The following is a 16,053-nucleotide window of genomic DNA, read 5'->3' on the forward strand; positions in this document are numbered from 1 at the left end:
ACGAAAACAAAAACCAAACCACACACACACACACTGACTATATGGTACTGGCACATTGAAAAAGACTTGCAAACATTCATGGCCAGGCCATTCCCTCCCGGCAAATGTCTCAGATCAACGGCTTGGGAATGCTAACGAGTAATGACAGGGTGCGGGCACTGACGTGGATACAGCATAGTGCACAGTATTAAATACATCTGAGGAGCGTCATCAGCCCCCACATTCTCACATCTGGCCTCCCCTTGGAAGACCCTCATTGCAAAGGTATCACCTACAACATACAGCAGTGAGGCTACTTGCACTATAATAGCAGCAGAGAGAGATGGCCATTCTCTGGTTGACAGCTTTAGACATGCACACCATGGCACTGATATAATGTATGAAGCATGTGGACGTGCGAAGGATGTCTGGGTTGGATTTATTTTACCTTATTTTCTACAGTGGCTGTGGCTATTCTTGGTCTCAATCGTGGAGGATCTTGTTTGTTACTGTCCTGCTTGTCAATACGGTTAACAGGAATGGAGATAACTTGATTCGTCCAGTCCAATACTGAACTGGGACACATACATACTACCCATCTTATTATATTGTATACTGGACTGAAGATGGTATATCACATGCATATTTCACAAGTCATCATCAGAAAACTGATTTCCCTGTGGGCAGCAGTCGCTACATAAGCCTACACTTACCACATCTGTGTTACTCTACAATGTAGTTTCAAACAGATTTTCAGTGTCTTAATTCCTAAACACACCCAGAATTGTAAAATTCAAATCTCTAACGACAGAGTATCAAAATTTCTTATCAAAGTGCTAATTGTGGTTTGTTGTAACAACACAGTTACGAAATATTTAGGTGTCAAAAACAGTTTATCAAGTTCCCTATTAACAAAAATGTATTCCTGGATCAAATTATAAGTAGCCTATCATACACGAGTCTCATATCATTTAATTAATTATTATTTAAAAAAATAAAGTAACGAAAAAAAAAATTATCGCCGGATACACCAGCATAATCATATATATATATATATAATCACAGAAAAAATTGTTCCAGTTTTATTCAACACTTGACATATGGCAATTCCATCAATAGTGTGCTATATGCTGATGTAGACTATTACCCTTCACAGTTTACAATTCCAACTGTCAAATCTTAAAATCAGTTACACTCTTTAATATATGACCTTGTGAAAAGGAAATATTTATAGATGATTTTGCCTTATGAGCATATGGTTACAACCCAAGGGTTGAGAAACTGAAAGTCAAACAGAAGTATATTTGCACTTTTCTCACAAGAGCACCCAGGCAGACCAACACAAGCTGGGACAACAGTCACAGTACATTCTCCCACTTGAAATACAAGATATCAAATTGCAAAAAAACTCATACCCACTGAGACTAACTTTATATTAAAGACAATCACCATTCTAAACTTAAATTACAAATGCACACATTAATACATGCAAATTATACTCACAGCAACTCTGTTATCTTGAGGCTGTACAGATAAAACAAAAATGAAAGGAGAATATTATTCATATGTATATCAACAGTTATAACTATCCGAATCAAGCTTAGAGCTACAGAACTATGAACATTGTTTGGGTTAAATTCATTTAATGTGACTGCTCTATCTAGCAATTCAAAGTATCAATCACAATGCTGTATTTTAACCTTCAATTGGAGCAATGACATCTCTTTGCCATTCAAATTGACACAATATTGTAGAAAACTTTATGGTGCTCTCAATTCTAACAGAAACTGGTTTAGAGTTTCACTGTGATAACTTGGATGTGATGGTTACAAGCAAACAATGAGTAGACTCAAGTCATGTAGTGCCAGAAATATACAGACTGGAAAGCATGAAGAGCAATAACCTCACACTTCTTTGTAGCTAATATTTGACCAGCATTTAAGAAAAAAAAAATGTAATGGACAATCCAATATGCTGTACTGGATGTAAAACATTCAGAGTTTTACCATAAGTGTTGAAATGCCTAATGTGCTTCTTAACCCCTTGAGGACGAGTTCCGAGTATACTCTGGCAAGGGTCTGTGGGAAATGCATGTTGTAGCAAAATTTGCCCGTCCTCAATGGGTTAAACAGCTGTCTCTATTACATGTATGATGAAAAATTGTGATAACTGAGAGGGAAAATGATTCTCACCTGCTCTGAGCTTTTCAAGGTACTGACAGCACTTTCTAAATCTTCTGCGGAGACTCCCTGTCAGCCATTGGATGTGAGAAATAACAAGGAAACACAATGTGTTATTCAAAGACACATGAGGAAATTGATATGTCATAAGATATTTACCTCCATATAGCTGAGGGCTGGATCATGCCTTCTTCACACAGAATGCATCATCCGAAATTGAACTCGTATCCCACAAAATGTATATGATCTGCTCATGGTTCGGAATCATGCACAATCGAAAGTAATCGGGCACAAATATAAAGTGTCATCCCTTCCCCTATGCACTTGCATGTTTAATGGTGTTACTTTATGCTTAGTAAGTGACACACTCACTTGACATTAAGAGTAATGTGTGGTGTTCCCTCATTCACTACAGCCATGGAAATTTGACTTTCAATATCTCTAGATCTTGCCATGGCACTTGCTATCACTTCCAACTATCACAGCAGGTCTTTCTACACCACAAGCCCAATGTGTCTATCTCAATGACATATTGTAAAGATGATGACTGGTTGGGGGAGGGGGGGACACACAAATCCCCCCATCCGCAGGATTTGAAATGCTGTCGAGAGGCTGATAAACTTGCAGATCCTACATTAATTCTCGTGAGAACACATAACTTCACAATTAATTTTCTACAGAAGTCTCTTTTGCAACGTGACTACCAAGCCTCAGTGCACTAAGCACAAGTTTTGCGCCTCTGAGTGCATTGTGCTCGCCCAATTTTATCATGCACTGTATCTCAGTTTTTTTCACTTTTTATGCACCATAAACTAACAGAGCTCTGCTTAGTTAGAGGAATTGTTTAGAATGTGAAGATTTCATCCATTGATAACATTACTTGTGCATTCGGTATCTTTTGCCAGCTGTTTACAAGAAAATGTTCTTGTGTTGGGAAAATATCCCAGAATGTTCTGACCATGTGAGGACATAACATTATGGCCCACTATCACACACATTCTTTATCAAATTGCTTACTAGTTGACTAACCCACCTGATACACACCAACATAGGTCACTCTCTTCATGGAAGAAAAACAAGAATGCAGCAGTTCAACACTTCCTCTCCGCTAAAAATACCCCAACAGAAACCACTCGATGACCTTACAAAGTGTTGATTATCAAAGATTTCAAAATGATATGCATTTCTGCCGGCATCGGTCACCCACCTGTGTGGATCTTCTGGTGGATCTTTCCCTCTTTGCCCGCGCTTTCCGCTGCGTTTCCGACTCCTCGTCTTTCCCCGGCGTCATGATGTTGGCCCTACAGATATGCAAGACAAAGTTTTAAAGCACCGCTATTAGAATGGATCCTGCGGCCGTGATGATATCGGCCCTCCCACAACAAGCCAACCCGCCCCAATTTAGGAAAAGAGAATCTCAAGGAAGCATATGCCCTTTTGCACGAGAAGGATATTTTAAACTGGAAGTGAAAAACACATTCAACGATGATTTAAAAGATAATTTTACCACAGATACTGTATTCATTCAATATGAAGTGGCAGAGTGTGATTAATTTGGTTTTGAACTAGAAGCAGTCTGGGTTTTTTTTCCCCCTTTTGATCATTTTTCCCCCGTGATCATTTACACTGATATATGATTATAAAATTGTTCAAAGAAGGGGAAAATGGTATACATTGTATGCTTAAGTTGTAATACATATACTATCAACATATTAAGTAACAATGTAATTATCACATACCGCTGACAATAACACAAAAAGGAAAACTCTGCACCATGCAAAACACCAATAACAAGTATCCAAGAAAAAAAAAATCCACAGCAAGACAAACCTAGGGAGATGCAACACAGTCCATACAAAACACAAACCCTGTTAATCCTTAATGGCAAATTAAAAGATGGGTCCCTTTTATTCCATTTCATACTCAACAGTGGAACCAAACTGTACATAGCTTCAGTGTTTTTTGTTTAGAGAACTGTTTTGACTGTGTACAAGGAGCATTCTTGCTCTATTTTACATTTTTGTACTCTAGATTTTACAAGACTATTGCAGTCTTGTTTGTAAGAATTAGCACAGAGGTCCTGAATTTGTAGCATTAGGCTCCCTATGTCACGGGAGAAATAATGTAAAATGAACCCTCACAAAAGAAAAAAAAGAAAAACACAAAAATGCAAGCAAACAAATGCAAACAATTCGGATCAAACTGCATTCAAAGTAATAAACGATGAGTTTCACATGGTTCTTTAACTTGGTGAACCTATCAATGGCGCTGAGTGGGGACCAGCAGTTCTGATGTAGGAGGTGGTTGAATATGGTGAAAAAGGGACAGGCCATGTGGGGATAGCATGGGGGAAATACATCTCTTGGTTCTCCAATTCCATGGGCTTGGATGTCTTTGCACTAGATGGGTAGATACATTGTTGCTATGCAATTATGCAATCTGATTTGACTAAATAGAGGATCATGAGTGCAGTGGTATGCAAATGCGGCAAAAACCCACCATGTGCTCATAAAAGCAGAGCAAATGTAATGTTGCGTTCAGTAAACAAAATGTCCCCCATGATGACAGACCAAAGCTTAACTCCAGTTATTCACTTTTCCACTCATCCTTACTGCAGACATGATCGACAGTGGCTGGGATGTTGATTAATTGAAAGGGAGTGATACAGAGACAAATTTTACTTACGAGGTGGTATCTGAACTATGCCTTCAGATATCTGCTAGACAGCAGGCATGACGACTAGGATTCCTGCCTCTTCCTTTTTTAAATATATGAACCAGATCATTCGCATTTGTTTTTTGTTTCGTTTTTTTGCCCTAAACAACATCATATTAAATACCTTTGCCAATGAATTAAGAGACAACTTTAAGCCAGTGATGAGAGGGGATATTATAAGAGATGGACATATCGCATCTCAGATTTTGTGCCCCATATTGATTAATTTATCAAGAGAGAAAGAGAGATGGTAAGAAACTTGTGAGTCGTCCATACCCTTATGGGGGTGTTACCTTCGGGTTATGGGTACAGTGGTGGTTGCGGAACTACCAACTGGGGTGTTGTTATTGGTAGTGGTAGTTGTGGTATCGGTGGTAGAAAGAGTGGTAGTACTAGGTGTGGAGGCCCCTGATAGAGTGTTTCTGTCCCGGGCCGAGCGATCCCGAGTCGTCTCGGCCTTATCCTGCTCCGTAGTTATCTCGGCGGCGATGCGGCGCCTTCCACTTCCGCGGGGAGAGGGGAGCACAACCTCCCTACGTGGAGGGACCATGTGGCGAAGATTAAATGAGGGTTAGGGTCGATGAAGGAAGGGGGAAGGAAGATGAGCCAGTTAGATGTAAACAAACCCACAGCATATAAGGATAAACAATGTAATGGTAGAAAATCATGTGAAGCAATATATGTATATATTGAATGGTATTGATATAATGTACATGGGAAGAGTAAAGAAAGCAGTTGGATACACTGGCAGATTATATTTGACGGGGTTACACTTCTTACACATCTCATCAGAGCATGTGGCTTTCATTAAGTCATAAATTTTGCCCAGGAAAGGAAGACAATTCTGTGCTAATTGGCTGTTGATATTTGCCTGTGGCAAGGATTGTGGGGCACTGCATGTTCCAAAATTTCACAGGAGCGTTTATTCTTCCAAACTTCTGGGGGTTCATTCAAAAAGAAAACAAAAAATGTGGTTTTGATTTCAAACTGGCAGGTCTGCTCCTGTCATGTCTGGCTGTATGCTATTGCTTCACACTCAACCATGTACACAAGGACAATTTATCATGAGGCATTCACTTCTGTCATGAAGAAGAAGACCAGCAATCCACTACCATGCTGATATCATGCAAGTATTCCAACTGAATGTTTTGAGTTTTTTGAAAAACACAAAGTCAAGCATAACTGTCAAGGGAAACAAGAGAATCTATTCATGTCCATTCAAACAGCAGAATCTCTCAATGACTCATTGATTTCATGGTTGAAATTTAACTCACTGCAAACATCTAGCTACAAATACCCTCTTTTTCTTCTTTTTTTTTGAACAGAAAACAAGAATTCCAGGCATTTCACACAGTCATGACCAAGTTGGGGACTCCAGTATCTAAATCAAATGATAATGTATTTCCTTTTCTGACACACTAGACCAGCACGGCACCGATCTGTGGGCTCTGGCAGGCACAGAAACTAACTAATGCATCCAGGATGAACACCACAACGATAAAATACCACACAAACAAGCTTATGTACGAGTATGATAATGTACAGCAAATACTGGTATTGAGTCTTTCCCTTTTTCTTTTTTCCCCCTTCCCTATATCAAGTCCCCCCCCCCATAAAAAAAAAAAAAAAAGGAGAGAAAAAAAAGTGGGACGCATCTTGAAGAAAACAGGCTGAGAAAAAGCAGCCTAAGAAAACAGAAAGAAGAGGGAGGGAGGAGGAGAGCGCTGCAGAGGATGCGTTTGGCTGACATATTGAAATAGATTAGAAAGAACAAGGACTGCACCAGAACACAATTAATATTGAAAAAAATTGAAATTTGACGTTAAAAAAATACGAAAAAAAAACAAGCAGAGAAAAGGAAAACAAACGTAAAAAGATCACAAAAGAAACTTCAGAAGAAAAAAAAAACCACAAGTTGATGGGGCAGTAGAACATGAAATGGCTAATAATGAGGCATAACAGATTACGGGAGTATATAAACAGTATTTGTGGCTGCAGTACACTGTAAAAAAATGGGGTAGTCTTCTACGTCTAGATAAGAGCTGAGAATGTTTGTGTAGTATAAGGCACACAAAAGTGATATTAATGAACCCATGAACCACAGTTATGCATGATTAGAATGGATACCACTGACATGAAGTGAGTTGTAGCTAGGGCTTGGGAACTGGTCGGCCAGTGGCTGGCACTGCCTGGAAAAAATTGGGCTTGGCTGAAACTGGTGTTCAACAAATGTCAGTTTTCTATCTGTGTTGCTAGGTCAACATCAAACTTGCTACTCAGTGTAACATCATTTTCCACTGTGGTATCCTGTTATTTGAACACACCCCACTGCACGCATACACGCATAAACAAACTCTCATACCCATCCATAAACGCACTGCATTTAACTACTTTTTCTCTGTTTGACACTTGTGTTAAATGCAAAAACGCTATTGTCAATGATGCACGCTCAATAATAAACAGGTGCTAAGACTTTGCTGGACTATTCTGAAGGGACTGACGTTATATTTGGAGACAAAATTTGTGTGTGATTCTTGTTCTTTTTTTTTTTTTTTGTTCTTTAACTTCATCTGTCTTGTATCTGACGTTTTCCCACCGCCTATGAGCTATTGTTGATTTATTACATCTAACGCAGTCATATGATGGTATTAAGAAGAGCGAGCTGAAGAGTTACGAAGTGCCCCCCGTTCAGAGTAGGAAGCTTAAAATCCATCCCAACAAAGATATGGAGAATCAGAGTGTGTTGGGATTTGAGAGGGGAAAAAAAAAGGTGATCCTCTGTGAATGATGTGAAATGCATGGGTGTATGCATGGCAGTGTTCTGTGGCAAACATTCACTCCAAAATGAGTAACATTTCAGACTATGGCCGTGATCTCATGTCAAGAGTCATTCCGACAAAAATAAATGAATGTCTAAAAAGGTGAATAGACATGATGGCAATAGACAGTTGTGATGGAACCTAATCAAATGATGCTAAGAAATTTGAAGCAGCCTTTTTCTGCATGAGAGGTAGTCTGGTCCTCACGTGTTGTTTTGAATGGAGCTAGACAAATAATTTGAAAGGTAGTTTTGATACCCTGAAAACTTCAAATTTAATGTCTGTAAATGACATAACTGTTTTGTGTAGGAGGTTCTTGGGTTGTGAACTCAATAAACTTATATAAGGTACTAGTGAGAGGTAGAGAAAGTCTACGGCAAGCATGACATGACGGGACAATTCCCAAACACACTGCAGCGAGTAAATCTATCCAACACGAACAGAAAAAAAAAAGGTAAAAACCAAATCAGTAGTAGAGACTTGCAACGCAGGAAAATTACAACAAAAGTGGTCATAGCTTTGCATCTGTATACAATCTCTTTCAACAGCTGAAAGAAAAGAATGTACAGCCATTAGTTATGTCAAGCTCACATTACTGCGCATCCTTGGAATTGGATAGATAGGTAGATAGATAGAGAGCGATGTTATTGTCATCTCATTTGTCTGCTTAATTAATTGTGCTGATCATACGTCTGGAAGGGAGCTTCATTTCCCAGTTAGGTGTTGTCAAATCCAAACATCCATTAAACAGAGTCTTGATCACTTACGTCCCACATTGGCAGTAGAATTTCATGCTTTGGAAATTGCACATCTGCAGGAAATACATAATCGTAACTACAAATCTGCCAGAACTCCTCACTTGCTAAATGTCGAGTGATACAATTTTCTGGGGGAGAACGCAAGTAGCATGCCTTTTGTTTGTTGTACACGTGGAATGATATTGTTTCTTTCATCTTTTAGTTTGAATTTAGAATTGAAGCTTGAGGCAGGATGCCAGAGGGTCTCTGGAAGAGTGAGGTCATGTCATGATTATCCCCTTTCTGCCCATGGGGGTGCATTCTCGGCTGGCAGTTGGCAGTCGGCGGCGCCAAACAAGTTGCCAATCACATCGCACCACACTGCCCAGATGCTCGCCGCGGTATCTGAGATCACTCACGGATGCCGTACAGCCACCGTTTCTGACGGCGCTGGTGGCACCTTCAGAAATGATGGCCTTGCGTACGCCCGACTCCTCAAGACCACCAGCAATTTCTCTGCTCTTCACATTCTCCTACTTAACAGCATCTACGCATATCAGCTCATAAAGAATGGCAGGTCAGCAAAGCCGAAAAAGATTACAGAGTTCAAGCAAAATGAATTTGAGTATTAAAATAATATCCTTACATTTACGGGACTCCTAAGTTATGCTGAAAATGAGCAAGACTCATCGTGAAAAAGTACTATTTCTGCATTTACACAAACTAAATTGAAATACTACATATAATCTTATTTCCTTATTCTTGTTTACATACTGTTATCCTACCCTTTCATTAGTTACACCCTGCACACATTATGGCAGTCCTTTTTCTTATGGAAATTTTATCTTTTGTTTTTTTTACTTTCGATTTACAATACAGTGTCTCAAAAACTTAGTCTAGAAGGATATATATTTCTACTGGATGAGGAACCAATATGAATAGCTACCATAAAACAAATAAAGAAACAAAGGGCCCTCAATGTTCTGAACTGTAATAAAAATGTGCGATAAGCAAGGGAACTGGATTCTATCTAGCAAGTCTATGAGTTGGACTGGGCTTATGAAGATGATGGCCAATGTGTGTAGACTTGTAAGAATCAAAGAGTTTGTTCATCTTTTTTGCTTTTTCCTCCAGGCTTGTTCAACAGTGGCTCAGACCCAACACATAAATTATACTCATAAGGCGTTCAAACTTTGACCTTGTTTGCTTTGTTTGTTTTTGTGCTGCATATAATGTGCTATCTCGTGTTCCTCACTGATGGCTTGATGAAGCTGGAACTCCCAAGAGCAGGAAGAACCATGATAACATGGAAATTTAAATTTTCTTTGGAGAAAAAATCTGGACGATCCCTCCTTGTCCTGAGCAGTCATGAGCAGCAGTTGGTCCAGTTCTTCATCGCTGGTGAATGGAGGATCCCTTTGGCAGTTCAACTGTTGTCGATGATAGTGACGATGCCAGTTGGCAGTGGGCTTCCGTCCCCCCTTAACCCTTCCCTGAAGGTGTTGTCCGTCGAAGATCCCAGATCTTTTGGATCAAACCACCTTCACAGCAGATGTGAAAGAGCGTAAAGGGCAAGAGTCTTGGACAGTTCCCCCGGCAGACATCTGAGAAAGTTGTGAATGTCAGTCTGCAGTTGATTTAAATGCCTTGGGGGAGACATCGACAAAGTGGGGCAGTCCACAATCTCGTGAAGAACTGCTGAAAATCTCTCAATAAATTGCATTCACCGAGTCACATCACAACATCTCTGGATATTCAACCAAAATCCAGTCATGTGCGACTACAGATACAGCACTTGCCTATCATGTAGACCCCACTGAAAACAGCCAGGGAGATGCAGTCACACAAAGGGGGGAAGGACCACTCGATTTCTTTCAATGCCATATCAAAGAGGAATCGCCTGTGCAGCAGTGTTGCATTAGTGATTGTACCAGACAAGCCTTTCACTGACTTGTTTGCTTGCTTCAGGAGAAATGCAGATGAGCTAAAGAGCAAGGTGTGGGTCCAGTTCTTTGCACATCACAAACCATGGCACGCAGTTGTTGCTGCCCGATGACATTACCAGACAATGTCAACTCATACCAAATCTCCTGGATGAATACAGTTACGATTCAGCATACGTGATTTCATAATTTATATATATATTTTTTTGGTTTATTTTATTTAATTTCTTTAAAGAGGAAATAAATTCTTTCATTGCTGGTAGTCTTGAGTGATGAATGACTGGTCATAGAATGTTGAGGATTCCAAATCAACAAGATGTTTATATTCTGATTCAGACCTCTGCTTTACTCAAACTGTCTTGCTTCCATCTCTCTGAGGAGTCGTTTCCTTGCAGCTTGCTTTCCACTAATGCGCAGAGAACAGGTGAGTGTCGTTACTACATTTCTTAAATCGACCATCACATTTTGATTGCAGTTTGTGGTGAGAGTTCCCGAAGGATCAATGCTACAAGTGTTTATTCTTTAGGCCATTCACAACAACATTTCTCAGTGCTTTGAAAGTATGGTTTATTGGAGCAATGATTTGACCTCACTGATAATTTTTGACAACATGAATTACATGATTAAATTGTGCATCAGTAATAAAACAAATTGACTTCAATCTTTTGCTAACATAAATGCTTAAGTACAATGAATATTGCCTAATTTACTGTTTCCCTGTTTTTTCCACACTGACTTGTTTCCAGATGGCTGAAAATTCTGACTAGCAATACAAAGCTAGGTATACTTTAGAAAAAGGTTAGGTCATTTTCATGTTAGAAATATGTTTTTTAGTACCCTACAAGTAAATGCTCATCCCACTGTCATTGACATGTGGGCAGTGGACTAGGTCTGGGAGTGAGCCCAGACACCACGAGAGAATCAGCACAGCGTCTGGCTTTGTAGCCGGCAACTGTCAGGCACTACAGACCACCAGGCGCCAAACTTCCAAGAATCTCCGCCGAGAGAGAGAGAGGGAGGGAGATGGAATCATTGACACGCCATCCACCCCATCCAGGGGATCACCAGAAACAAAAAAAAATGTCATTCCCTGCACAGTCATGACAGTACACATTGACCTGTGCACAATTTCCAGTGCCGTCAATTTATGCAGAAGCACTGCTTTCATGGAGCCTAATTTTCCACATTCCTGTGAAACTTGTCCACGAATGCGATTGACCTGAACAACAACAAAAAAACAATTCATTCGATAAAACAAGCTACAAAGGCATACACTTGTCGTCAAGTTTACATCGAGATACTGTATAATCATATTTGCTTGCTTTGTTTCAGTCCCACGCATTGACGGGAGAGCAGTGTCCCTCGATGTGCAATTCCCATCAGAGGAAGATTGAGAGAGAGAGAGAGAGCAGACATTCATAGATATCACAGAAACCTAGCAAAGGTAGAAAGAATTGCACATAGATGGTGGAGGTTTCAGACTGATAGGCTCTGTGCACGTCTATGGCTACAGAAGTGTTCTGCACAGAATCCTTACCACCCTTTCACCAATAGAGGGAGCCATCTACGTGCAGTTCTAGTGCTACTATGCCGGACAGCCAACGAAAAAACGTGAATGTGCACAAGAAAAACAAACTTAAAGAAAAAAAAAAGAGAACTAAGTTGTAGAGGAGATGAAACAGAAGAAGAGAGAGATACAGTAGATGGATAAATGAATATTATGTGGAAATATCCTACACGAAAGCATGATAAAATGGGTTTTGTAAAATTGCAGAGGAGCTGGAGTTTCAGAATGTCTTCTTGAAACCTGCCGGTCTTTTTATGACAAACCTGCTGGGTTCTGGATCTGATGGTTTGGTTGTGGGAGTGGTTGTTCGACCTACCCGTTGGTTTTCCCACGGCTAGTGAAGGAAAAGAGAAAAGATGAGAGGGAGAAGGAAGAGATGAAAATATACAACATAGCAGGTATGTTATACACACACACACACACACAAAAAAAAAAAAGACTTCACCTTTTTTCTCACATATACATTCACGTTTTACCACCTTTGAGACTCATTAGAAGTTTTAGAAAAAATTATAATTTGTGAAACTAAAAAAAAAATAAATTAGTTTTCATACAGTCAATAAGAATGAAAAAATTAGGGTAATATTGAAAGTATAACCAGAAAGTAAAAACACTGCTTAGTTAATTTCTTCAAAACATGACACAAGATCTTGACATACAAACATGTTATTTCTACAATCATAAAAGTGTAATATCATGGGATTAATAACCAGCAAAACTTATGTTTACGAACAGAATTTCCTGCGCATCGGAAAACGGACACAGAACTGTGGAACAAACTGGATAGATTTTAAGTGCTGACATTTAACGAAGAGGGGAAGACACAATATTTGTGTCTTAAAAACAAGTTTACACAGAAGAGCAATTTCACTATTTCAAAACATGAACACAAGAAATTCAAGCTGCTAGATTACCAACAAGTACTGCTGACAGTAAAGTCTTAATGATAAGGAGCCCTTTCTGATTGTTCATTTGTTAAACTGATTGATTGATTGATTAAATTATTGATTGATCAGACAATTATTATACAAAATGAGGTATTAGTACACATACTGCTGGAGGTTTGGTTTCAGGCTTGGAGGTCGGTATTCGTGGGGTGGACGCTGACCGCGCTAGCTTGTCAGCCTGCGTTTCGGTCTTCTTGGGTTCGGGGACAACACTTGAGCTGGTTGTCTTACGCAGGCCGGTCCTCCAAGCGGGGACCTCTTCCTGCTTCTCCTCTTTCTTGGGCTGAGCAGGCTGAGGGGCGAGGGGCTTGGGTGAAAAGCTAGGCATCTATCGGAGCAAAAGAAGAGGAGAGGGAGGAGGAGGAGGAGATGGAGGTGGACAGAGGGAGAGGAGGCAGAGGAAGAGGTTAGGAAGGACAGAGAACATAGGGAACGAAAACTATTATATAAACGCACATACAAACACAATGAAAGATACTGAAACGACAAAAAGGTCATGTCCCTACAACACTGCATTGGAAAGTTGTGAGTATTGCCACCTAAAACCAGTCAAGATTACTGCTGGACTTGGTGGTTATGGCTGTATTTCTGCCGATAAACCAGTGGCATCACAAAAAATGGCTGCTGTGATGGCAGACATGACAAATTTTCCTGGACTTATTGCAATCAATAATCTTAAGAAGATTACTGGGAATGAGGGCCACTTACTAAACAACTGTGGGTTTGTGTGTTTGGAATTATTTTGCCTACCCACAAAGGAGGCACCACAATACTTGTGAGCAAATTGAGTGGTTGAATACCCCTTCTAAAGTAAATGAGCAATGAGGATACAGCATCTTGCCCACTGTAACAACCACTGCTGCCAGTGGACTTGAACCTGAGACCTCGAGATTGAGAGTCTGTGGTGTAAACCACTGAGCCCAGACAGCTCCCATGAGCAGATGTGCATAATATTACACAGAGGAGCCTGTCCTTGCATGATGAACCTCAATGTAAGGAGCTCCAGGGGTCTGTTTCATGAAAGTCTGAAGAAAGACTTTTTGCTCGTAAGACACACTTATGAGAGACTTTCTGAAATGAATTTTACTTCTCTTCTGAAATCTGTCATAGCTACATATGAGCGACTTTGGCCATTCTGAGATTTATGTAAAGACTTTTATGTGATGACTTCATGAAACAGACCACAGGACTATAAATTTTATTCACTAGTGTCATGGAGCAATTACACTGCAATGCAAAAGACAGCTACTAGTACGCAAATATGTGCTTCAGAAATTATCTTCCTCAAAGCACATTGCAGTTTGTGCAATATTCTGGTTAAACTGGTACACGTGTACTTCATATCTCAGGGAACTGCTTAGCACATCCAGTTGTTATTTAAACCATTATACTGAATATTTCATGATATCTTATTCAAGGTGATATATTTCACAAGTTTATGCCATTCCCAGTGAATTCATATTTTGTTCCAACAGAAAAAATTATTCAGCAGGAATTAGATATGATTTATATCTTTAAAGTTAGGTGGTAAATAAAGACCAACATCTGTCACACATTTCTAAAATGATTTCTTATCTCTGTTAATCATGTTACTTGATGAAAGTTTTTAACACGCCTGTAACAGATTATATACATTGTCTCTTGGTAAAGTGTTAAAATCTTGTTGCACAAGAAAGCAAATACAAAACTGGTAAAGTTATTGCAACATCATAAAAAAAAAAAGGAGAGAAATAAACATACAAATAAGTTGATTATATGTTGTTGTTTTTTCACGTATAACACAGACAAATTTAGTGAATATTGTGTTGATATAGCAACTGCTGATAAATTGATGCTTTTCATCCCACAGGCACAAGTAAAGTTTCATTTTCATTTAACATACGGTACATACTTTGCACACATCAACCTGTCATACCATACAATGTGCACACTCAGTTGTCATAGTGTTCACAGATATGAAGAGGGCTCAAATTTTTCCTCCGGATTTTGTTTGATTTAGTTCTATCTGTTAAAAATTGCTTTAGAGCCAATGGTGCATGATGCGGAGAAGACATTTCAAACTTTGTAATCATGACAAGAGGAATGCACAATGATTTCTAACCACAGAACACAAACTTGATGACAGGTTGAGTTCCAAGTTGAAAACATTCTTCCAGCAGCATGCTGAGGTATCGACTGGTTCATAGTCACACATAACTACCATTCTAGTTATATCATCTATAAAGTCAGCGTGACTAGTTCAGTGACACTCTCCCAGCATGTAGATCTGTGTTCTACTTAAAAACGGTCACACCCATAATTGGGTTTGAGCCACCTGTTACAATGGAATGCATTGTGACTTAAATTACCACAAAATATGTTATAGTGGTCAGTGTATTCAGAACAACCCATAGTTCAGAACATACTGTACATACTTAGTACAAATTCAATTACATTCATTCTTTTTACATGAATGGCATAATACACTTCATTGTGCACATGCCTTAAGACCAGCTCAAACTCAATCAATACGGGTTTGATCCTTTAAGTACAAAACAGGTCATTTGCTGTTTACATCTGCCAATGAAATGTAACAGAAGGGGACGATGTTCAAGGAAAGCCATAAACAGGATAGCTCAATGGCTGTTGACGGCTAACACAGGGCATATTCTGGCACATACTCTAGCCCAGATTCAAAGTGTTTATGCTGTACTTTGAAGCTATCACCTGTTATACATACAAGCAAGAGACTGTCAGCTAATTTCTTTCTTTCTTTTCTTTTAAGACTCGTTGCAGATGACTGAACTCAGCCATTAACACCTGATAGATCTACTTTTGCTCATGGTAGCGTGAAAGTCAAACTTACAAATTTGACCAAACTGGCAATAAAGCTCAATATAATAACCACCACTAGACACAGGGTTTTCTTGTAAAGAATAAGAATTACATAGTGCAAAGTTGGGGTATTAGCTCCTGTACCATTTAGGAAAATATGACAAAAGAAAAAAAAATTCCTTTTAACTTTCGGGGGAAAAAAAAAAAGTTATTCATTATTCTATATAAATAACTAATTCTGACTTTGAATACTTCTGGAATATACACATCATAGCTTCTTTGCAAATGAAAATATAATTCATATACTTGAGCACTAAAAATATGGGAAAAAAAGAACATATCATATGCACTG

General features: G+C 39.2%; 1 protein-coding gene across 10 annotated transcripts in view; it reads right to left on the bottom strand.

Annotated features, from left to right (window-relative positions):
• The window catches only part of LOC139736900 (protein phosphatase 1 regulatory subunit 12A-like), a 120,808-nt gene that overhangs the window by 47,185 nt on the left and 57,570 nt on the right, over window positions 1-16,053 (bottom strand). For 8 of the 10 annotated variants that reach the window (XM_071647567.1, XM_071647565.1, XM_071647563.1 and 5 more), the window contains 7 exons: window positions 12,994-13,215; window positions 12,204-12,274; window positions 5,168-5,407; window positions 3,367-3,460; window positions 2,172-2,228; window positions 1,483-1,503; window positions 428-493 (listed from right to left, as the gene is read on the bottom strand). In XM_071647567.1, the coding sequence (XP_071503668.1) occupies window positions 428-493; window positions 1,483-1,503; window positions 2,172-2,228; window positions 3,367-3,460; window positions 5,168-5,407; window positions 12,204-12,274; window positions 12,994-13,215 (771 nt within the window). The remainder of the gene's footprint in view (window positions 1-427; window positions 494-1,482; window positions 1,504-2,171; window positions 2,229-3,366; window positions 3,461-5,167; window positions 5,408-12,203; window positions 12,275-12,993; window positions 13,216-16,053) is intronic. The other 2 variants (XM_071647566.1, XM_071647564.1) reach the window with 2 other exon arrangements.

This window comes from Diadema antillarum, unplaced genomic scaffold, assembly GCF_040938485.1.
Source record: "Diadema antillarum isolate AM-2024a unplaced genomic scaffold, OU_Dant_1.0 seq00000674_RagTag, whole genome shotgun sequence".
NCBI lineage: Eukaryota > Metazoa > Echinodermata > Echinoidea > Diadematoida > Diadematidae > Diadema > Diadema antillarum.